Below are 8,967 nucleotides of genomic sequence, written 5' to 3'. Positions count from 1 at the left end.
ACAAGAGAAATTATCGTTAAGAAATAACCATAAACATTAGTTTTATCCATAAGATAATAGTTATTTTGGAAGACACGCTATAACTTCTTCATTGCACTCATTTTCTAGTTCAATTTCGTAGAACAATGGATATTTTTCTAGGTATATGGAATGTATTCCTTTTACTTATTTTATTTAGAAGCATTAAATGGATACAATAGCCGAACACCTATTGAGAAAGACAGACTTAGTTTGTCCATTAGAACGAATATCCAGTGTTGTTATTTCAGCGCCTTACAAGACAGTACACTCTTCTAGACTACATTGATGGCCAGAAATGTCTGATACTATCTTCCGCCCAACTCTTAAATTCGACAAATAAAAGGTGATTGCTTTTTTTTTCATTGGCTATCACAGAAAAGCGATGAGACATTTCACTTTTACGCACACTTTGAATAGGCGTCCAAATCTGTTATTGAAGTAAAATGCTCGAATTTTTTTTATCGTTATTATTATTTTTATTTAATAAATGCGTGTTAAAATATGAATGCCAAACATTAAAAAATCTTTTTAAAAGTTATCGTTATTATTATTTTTTTTTTCCAACAAATATTAATAGACAGATTGCCGCTTTTTAAATGCATGTAAAACAATTATTTACGTATATATATCGTAGTCGTACATATATATATACTTTCTGACGTTTCCCTTTAATCTAAGTGCACAAAATACGAGGTGAAAATTTCTGATATATATATATATAATGTAGAGGCGTGCCCCGTCTACTTTCCCATTCGCGCCACCCGCTCCCGGCGCCCGCAACGCCGCGGTGCGACGCGCGGCAAGCGCCAGACGCCGCGCCGGGAAAAACGAGGACGAGAGTGGCCGACGGCTCGGATCGAAATCTACACAGACCGAGAAACCGGATGCCTCCCCGTCCCCCGGACCGGCAGTCCCCGCCCTCCGCGCCCCGGGCTCCCGCTCCCTCCTCTCGCTCCGGGCGCCCGGGCCGCGGCCTCCCCCGCCTCCTACCTCGTTTATGTATTTTTGGTTTTTTCGCGGAAAAAAATTCAAACATTTACTTTAAGGAGGAACCGACAGTTCCCGCCGGGAAACGGCGATTCCGTAGGATTAACGTTTACGTTTCGGATGCAATTGGTCACACTAACACAAGAAAGATATCTACCGCTAATAAATATACGAAGACGGAACTAAGAGAAGAGAAATCATTTCTGTGCCGCGGGCCCTTTTTTCTTTATTTATTTAATTTTAGATGCGTAGCTCGGTTAATTCCGCGGCCCGATAATTTCTAAGGTTCGACGGTCGATGGAACGGGCGTGCGCAAAATGCCGTTTCTACGCTAATAATGCCAACGCTCTTTCGTCTTGTTTGTGGCCGGAGAACGACCGACGCCACGCCGGTTTCCGACTTTTCCGGCGTCGGCCTCCCCTCGAATTAAGCCCCGCCCGCCTACGGATAATTAGCCCAAGTCGGCCGCTTCCCTCCTCCGTCCCACTCGCCCGGGCTTTTATTTTTGAAAGTTTTCTTGGCAATTTTTAATTTTTAAACTCGATCGGGTAAAGGTTGCCACCGAGCGTTTTTTTTTCAAATTATTCGGTACGCCGGCTCGATAAATAATGCTTTTATTAAGACCAACGCTCGGTTTTTATTTTTCGTTATCTTCTTCCCACTGGGGGAGAAATGTTACCTATATATATATATATATATATGTATATGCCCGTGTGTGTGTATGTCTGTGTGTGTGTGTGTATATATACATACACATATATATATATACTGTATATATATATTTCGAACGAGTACGATCTGTATATACGACGCATTGGATTGGGTGGTCGTTGCACCGAGCTAACACGTTCGTTTTCGCACACGTACGGAATAGATCTATAACAATCGGATAAAGGAATAAACCTATCGTCGATATAAAACTTAAGAAAAACGAGTTTATTATTAAAATTTCTTTTATCAAAACGATTCGATTCGTCGGAAGAGACTATCGAGTTATTAAATATCGAACTTCCTCCCAACAACGTCCTTTAATCTCGGAGGAATAAAAACTTTTCGTCGATAATAACCGATCTATAAATATTTGTTTTCGCAGCCAGTTGAATTTTCACCGAGCCACCGACGAACAGACATTCCAACGGTTCGGGCGGCGCCGAAAGTGGAGAGGGCGCCACCCGTAGGAATGACTCGATAAGATTCTATTTGCGTGGAGAATTTTTTGAGGCTGGGAATAAAAAATCCGACGTGGCTTCTCCGCAAAAGAGCCCGACGTTCGATCCCCAAACGCTAAAAACCCGCCGGGCAGCGATCTCGACTAATAATACACCGCAATAATAACGGGAGAGCGCGTGTCCAGCCTCGAAAAACTCGACGTGTCAACAACAGCCGATACCGATAAACAGCTGTAACAAAAATAACAAACAATAGAAAAATATCATTTTGCCATCGGTAAAAAATTCGAAGGGCTCTTTGGCACGGGGGATCGTAGAAAACAGTTCGTGTCGGAGGATCCTCCGTAGAAACCAGTCCTGAGTGGGAGGGATCCGCCCGGGCCAAACAGCCGACGGTGGTAAAATATTTCTTCTTTCTCGAAAATTGGCCGCGAAGTCGGTCGTCCCGGGGCCGGGCCGGGCCCCTCCGGCTCTAGGGCAGGCGCTCCTCCCGCGACGCCGCCGAAGGGCGCTCCCGCTCGGCCGGACTCGACTTCTCCGCTCCGACGCCACCATCTTTGGCACTGGCAAACCCGTCGGCCTCGGACGCGCTTCCGCTCTCTGCGCCGTCACCCACGCCGTCCGAGGGCACCGACGCACCTCCCGGCACCGGGGAGCTGAAACGACACAAAACCACATCCGTTAGTTTCCCGTCGGCGCCGCGCAGCGCAGCGTAACGCCGCAACAGCAAAACCCCTCGACCCGCCGTCTCTTTACCTCTCCTCTAACGTTATGTTTTACAATTTCTCTCCTTTAAATATTTAAACGGCAGCAATTTTCGGACTGCCGACCCGTACGTTCCTTAATCTCCGGAACTGGAGTTAGCCGACCGGATAGGTAAAGCTTGGCAGCCGGAGGTCCGACGGAAGTCGACATATAGGCAGTCGGGCCTCCGGCTGCCTATATGTCGACTTCCGTCGGAAATTTCCTTTCCTGCGAAACGAGGGACGACGGGCATCGCTCCGCGGTTAGGGATATCCCGTAACCATGGAGCGATGCGAAAAAATTCGGAGCCGGAGATTCCGACGGGGAAAATTCAGTTCGAACCCGAGTCGCCTATTTTGTTTTTTTAAATAGAAACACGATTAAAAATTGCGTGGCCGTAAACGACTGCCGCTGTTTTCCGAAGGGAATAAAAATAAGTTAATTCTTCCGGCCGCATTAACTAAGGCAATCTAATTTTCGAAGGAGAACGTTACCTTTAATATTTTCTTTAGATTTCCATAAATAAGAAGTTAACTATAAATTATTAAATTGTTTATTAAAAATTAGTTTAAATTGCTTGCAATTATATAAATATACGGTAACGAGTAATTTTAGCATTATAATATATCTTTTAATATTTAGACACTTAAACTATCTGGCAATTAATTCTCCGGCCGATCATTTTAAAATCGCGTAATAAAATAAAACTTTAAAATGTTTTATCCTACACTATTTCCACGGTAATAGCACATTTCTTTTCCTACGCAAAACCAATTTAAACGTTTTAAATAAATGAATAAAAATCAGCCGAGATTATTATAATTTCTAATATTCGTCTTCCTTTTCTCCCACAAATCTCTTAAAATTCTTAGTAGTATTAAGTAATTAAAATAAATAAATAACTATTAACCTGTCCGAATTACATCCGGTCTTGATAAACCCATCAATATCCGCATTACTGTCCTGAAGTTTATCCTTTGTTAATTTGTTCTTCTTGTTCTGTTTCTTCTTTGTCAACTATAAGAAATAACAGCTATGACAAAATCCGTAATCCTATTCCCAAACAAACAATAGCCGTAAATATTATTCCGGCAACTTCGAAACAACATTCGCATTCTATCGAGATCAGAAGCTTTGAAAATAGTTATCTCCCAACCAAACACTTACGTAGATAGAATTTCATAAATAACAAAATCAATTCATTAAATAAGTACACATTATAAACAAACAAACAAATAAATAAATAACAACATAAAAGCACTTAAAATAAATAAATATAAAATTACACAAAAATATGGGAATCGTGCAAAATATATAATCTTAATTAGTGGTTATCTATCAATAGTATTGATTGTCATGCTGAGGAAATCGATATGGATTCTTTGTTATTGGTGTAGTTTCCACAAATATTTCAAATGCATCATGAGCCCTTAACTTATGGCTATTGAATTCACATTTTAAAATCTTGGCCTCAGACCATCAAGGAGATACTCCCGGTTCAGTTTGCATAAGTACTTTTTAATCACTTTTGTAATCCTTTTACGTAAATGTACACTACAGTTATGCACTATCTATTTTATATGTTACTAGCTGATGAGCCCGGCGTTACTCAGACAAAAAATAACAACAGCAACGATTAATAATAGAGAGGTTGCGGCCGACGTTTTCATCGAGAAAACGTGTACGTCGGACGTCAGCGCCGCCTTCTTGTAAGCCTAGAAGTTGTAAGTCTAGAAGTAGAACACAATGGTGTTTAGAACGTCGAGCATGATTCCACTGACGTTTCAAACGCCATTGTCAAACTTCTAGGCTTACAAGAAGGCGGCGTTGACGTCCCACGTACTGTACACGTTTTCTCGATGAAAACGTCGGCCGCAACCTCTCTATTATTAGATTATTTCGTACTTCTAACTCTTCTACTATATTATATTATAGTACAGTATTTGATTAATTAACCCTTTCCCTCCCCTCATGGGGGAATTTCGAAAAATCCCTTCTTACTGTACAATACGTTCTCATGACGTACCCTGTGTATCAAATTTTAACTTTCAACTCCTAACCGTTTGAGCGCTGCGCTTATTATCAACCCATCTAAATTATATTATAAGATTTGTTTTTTGTTTGTTTTGTAATGTGTACTTACTTAATCAATTGATTTTGTTACTTATGAAATTATATCTACGCACGTGTATGGTTGGGAGATCTTTTTTCAAAAATTCTGACGTCAATAGAACGGGAATGTTGTTCCAAACTTTTATTTCATTACAGACGTTTTATTTGGTTAATATTTAAACCTGATTCAGGCCTCTAAATGTGGCGGAAGATTCTTGCTTATTAAAGTTTCGCTGCTGCAAAAAATGTAGATAATGTGATTTATTATACTTTATTCTTCATTAAACAATTTTAGGTCTGTTATAACATTACCATCATTTTATTTATACAGTACACTCTTAATTACCTATGCATGTTTATGTCTCAATAAAAATTCACATCTGTAATATAAATATTAGCATTAAAATAAAAATCTGCATTGTTAACTCTTGTTATTTAAATGTTGGTTGATCATTTAACCTAATTTTACTGGTCACAGATGACACACTCCTCCATCTGGCATCCCAGGTATAATTTAGCCAATAATTATAGTATAGGGGTTCAAATAATAAGTAATATAAAAAGAGAAATTAATGCTGTACTCTAGAGATTGTAATGATGTAAATGATTGCTCAAACTGGAAGAGTATGAAATCATCATCATACAAGAACCCGGATATAGCTTTCTTCATTGGTTTCATCAATTACAGGAATTAAAAAGGCAAGGTCAATGCTTCATCTGGATGGTTAACTAGGTTTAAACAGCAGTATGCTATCAGACAGTTAATTGTGGAAGAAAAATGTCCCAGTGCACACATGGAAACATTTGACTTTGTTTTTTTTTGCACCAATTTTCAAAAATATGTGCAGCAACAAAACCTGGTTCACAAACAAATTTATAATGCAGACTAATCATGTTTGATGTGGAAGTGTCTATCAAAGAAGACAATCATATCTGAAAAAGAAAAGTCTGTTCCTGGGAATAAATCCTCAAATCAGTGGATGCTATGAAAATGCTTTGAAAAACCATAAATTGAAAAATTATTCTAATTGGAAAATTTAAGAAACGTCATTCCTTTAAAAAGTACTGAACTACTACTACTAAAACTGAAGACTTGCCTATTGACATTTTACTAAAATATATGAAATAACAAGGATTGAATACTGTGACATTACTGCTGCACAGTAAATACAGTACATACTGCAATAAATAAACAAAATACCAGAGACAAACAAATATTACAGACTACTTCCAGGACGTCAAAGCAAAAATTAAATGGCTTAACAAGTACAGTTGATCCTTGAACAATACATTACTTGTATGTATATTGTATTTATTATTTTGCATTACGTAAGTTGTAAAATTGTTAAGAAAATATTTTGAATCAATTCCTTGTCAGTAAATCATTACTATTACAAAATTAACGGCATTTTACAATGCTATCTAGCTGGCAACCAGTCATTCTCAGTTAATAATACAAGAAATTGATTATGAACTGCAGGGTACTCGTTCAATAAATTCTTCTCAATTTTCTGTTTACATCAAAAGTTTTATTCAACTCTGATCATATCTAAAGCTTATTAATTAATTAATTAATGTACTCAAAACATATTTTATTCATAATATTTAAACTATTATAATAAATTTAATATGAAATTAAAAACTAAAACGAAAAATCGATTTGATTTCAATAAAACAAACTTGCAAATTATCCGTGCCTCCATTATTGATGATTAACCCAGATAATTGGGAATCTACTGTACAGTATGTTGTTTCTACAAAGTGGTAGTGAGTGTGCATTTGGTATATTTTTGTTATTACTATTGTATTGTTTGTTATTTTCTCTGTATTCTTTGTATTTTTACTTTGATTTAATAAATCTGATAAAAATGCCCCGAGCATCCCCCTTCCACCTGTCCTATTTTCTGTATTTTCACCTTTACCTTCACATTCTGCCTTCTTTCCTTTATTTTCAAGCCAGGCAATACTGTTGAGTGCATCTGGTCTTCCGCCCCTGTCAGCTACAAGTGTCAATCACACAAGTGCAGGACTTTTGTCCCTCAGTTGTAGTATAATCACATAAAATATTAAATTTAATTCTTAAGTATTAATATTTAAAAATATTTTTACTATTGTGTTCAATGATTATAGCAATGAATAAATGAAAACTTAAATAATTATTACTTGTGTAAACATTGGACCTGGTCTCCGAATTCTTGTCAAAGGAGGACGACGTGGAATATAACCATGTCCTAAACCACTGGGCTGACCAGCTCCAAACCTATAATTGAAAAAATTTTACTTTAGAAAGTTTTAACCTTCAATTTTTTCTCATTGTTCCATAACAACACAAATGACAATTTCATTAACAATCTAGTTAATAATTAAATCAAAATTTAATATTATGTTAAAATTATAAACAAAAACAAATTTTCAATAAAATAATTCAAATACTTTATTTTTAATATCAACTTTGATAGACTATTCCTGTAAAATTGATATTTAAAACAAATAAGAAAGCCATTTTGAAAATAATTATCATTTTTTAAGGAAAGTGATATCCTATTTCAAAACATTCAACTGTTGTTAAGAAGAAAACATTTCTCAAATGATTTTACAATACAATCTCAAAAATTTGGCTGTTCGCTATTTGATGGGTACAGTAATCCAATATTATTTGACTCTCAGATATTACTAACACTGTTGCCAAGTCAAAAACAAGCTTTCGTCTAGTTCAAACACTAGTTCCCTCTAAATTTGAATACAAGCTTGAACATGATATTAAAGACTGTTAGGCTCATCATCACAGGCCATTCAAATTGATTACTCACCTTTCATATTTTCTTGCTATTCTTGTATATGATTTTGACTAATATAATGTACTAATATCATGTAAATCAGGTGTGGCCAAACTTTTATCCCTTAAGGGATATTTTTTTGGATAAAATATAGTCTGCGGGCAACTATGAATAAAGGCAAACAATTTTAGGATTTTTATATGCACATGCGTTAACATTCATTTGCATTGTTCATCGAAATAAATACAAACAGTATGGGTACGTTGCACACACACTTGAGAATTGTTTATTGGCCGCAATCTTTGGTATAGCCCAAGAAACATGAATAGGAAAGAAGAATAAAAGTTTTAGGAAGGGTTCAGGTTGAAGGTGAAATAAAGAGAGATAGGACAGAATGAGAGTTAAGACGTTGCACAGACATTATTTAAAGGTTTAGAGAGCTGTCTGACTTAAACGTGACATTTTTGCCATAAGTGAAGAGGAAGGTAGAGTTAAGAAAAGGAATAAGAGGGGAAGAGAAAATAAAGGAGGAAAGGAAAGTGTGAAAGAAGAAAAACCAGAGGCCGCCATCGGGCACCATAGGCATCCGTGTCTCTTTTATTGAAAAATAGGTACAAAATTACAACAAAAACAAGAATTTACATTGTAGTGGCGATGACTTTTCGGACAAAGGATAGTATACAATTTATTGTTATTTAAAATCAGAAGGTCATGTTGAGTTTCCATTGTCCTGACGTCTGGAAAACTTATTGATGGGATGAGCGCTTTAGTGTCATTTATAAACTTGGTCATAGCTTTCAAGAGTTTATTATTGTCTATTAATTGGTAATCTTGTGGTGGCCAGTTAAAACTCTCATGTAGGCATTTGCCTATGAAGGAATTCCATAGAACATTGCACAGACAGTCTATTATTGTAAGAATATATTATCAAATTAAGATTTTTAAACATTAATTTAAGTGAAAGCAAATTGTTCAACTTTAGCTTTGCGGGCTACTTTCAAAACCTTGACATGTACATCGGTCGACCGCGGTCTACATGTTGGCTATCCCTGTTGTAAATAAACTAGAGATGGACAAATATTACCTTTCTGAAATTTGAATATTAACCAGATCTTGAAAACTCTAAGTACTTATAAGTTATTGAACTTAATTTTCTT

At 36.6% G+C, this 8,967-nt stretch overlaps 1 protein-coding gene across 1 annotated transcript; it reads right to left on the bottom strand.

Moving 5' to 3' along the window:
* Positions 1-571: 571 nt before the first annotated feature.
* LOC111616430 lies at positions 572-7,314 on the bottom strand. The gene is made up of 3 exons (XM_023357841.1): positions 7,197-7,314; positions 3,832-3,938; positions 572-2,833 (listed from the first exon to the last, which is right to left on the bottom strand). The coding sequence occupies exons 1-3, from the start codon at positions 7,206-7,208 to the stop codon at positions 2,650-2,652; spliced, it is 303 nt and encodes a 100-aa protein (XP_023213609.1). The 5' UTR covers positions 7,209-7,314; the 3' UTR covers positions 572-2,649.
* Between the last annotated feature and the right edge of the window lie 1,653 nt (positions 7,315-8,967).

The sequence above is a fragment of the Centruroides sculpturatus genome, unplaced genomic scaffold (genome assembly GCF_000671375.1).
Source record: "Centruroides sculpturatus isolate CEXI.00-Female unplaced genomic scaffold, Cexi_2.0 scaffold3360, whole genome shotgun sequence".
Taxonomy (NCBI): Eukaryota; Metazoa; Arthropoda; class Arachnida; order Scorpiones; family Buthidae; genus Centruroides; species Centruroides sculpturatus.
The sequence above is the reverse complement of the archived record's forward strand: the minus strand, read 5'-3'. Positions and strand labels throughout refer to the sequence as shown.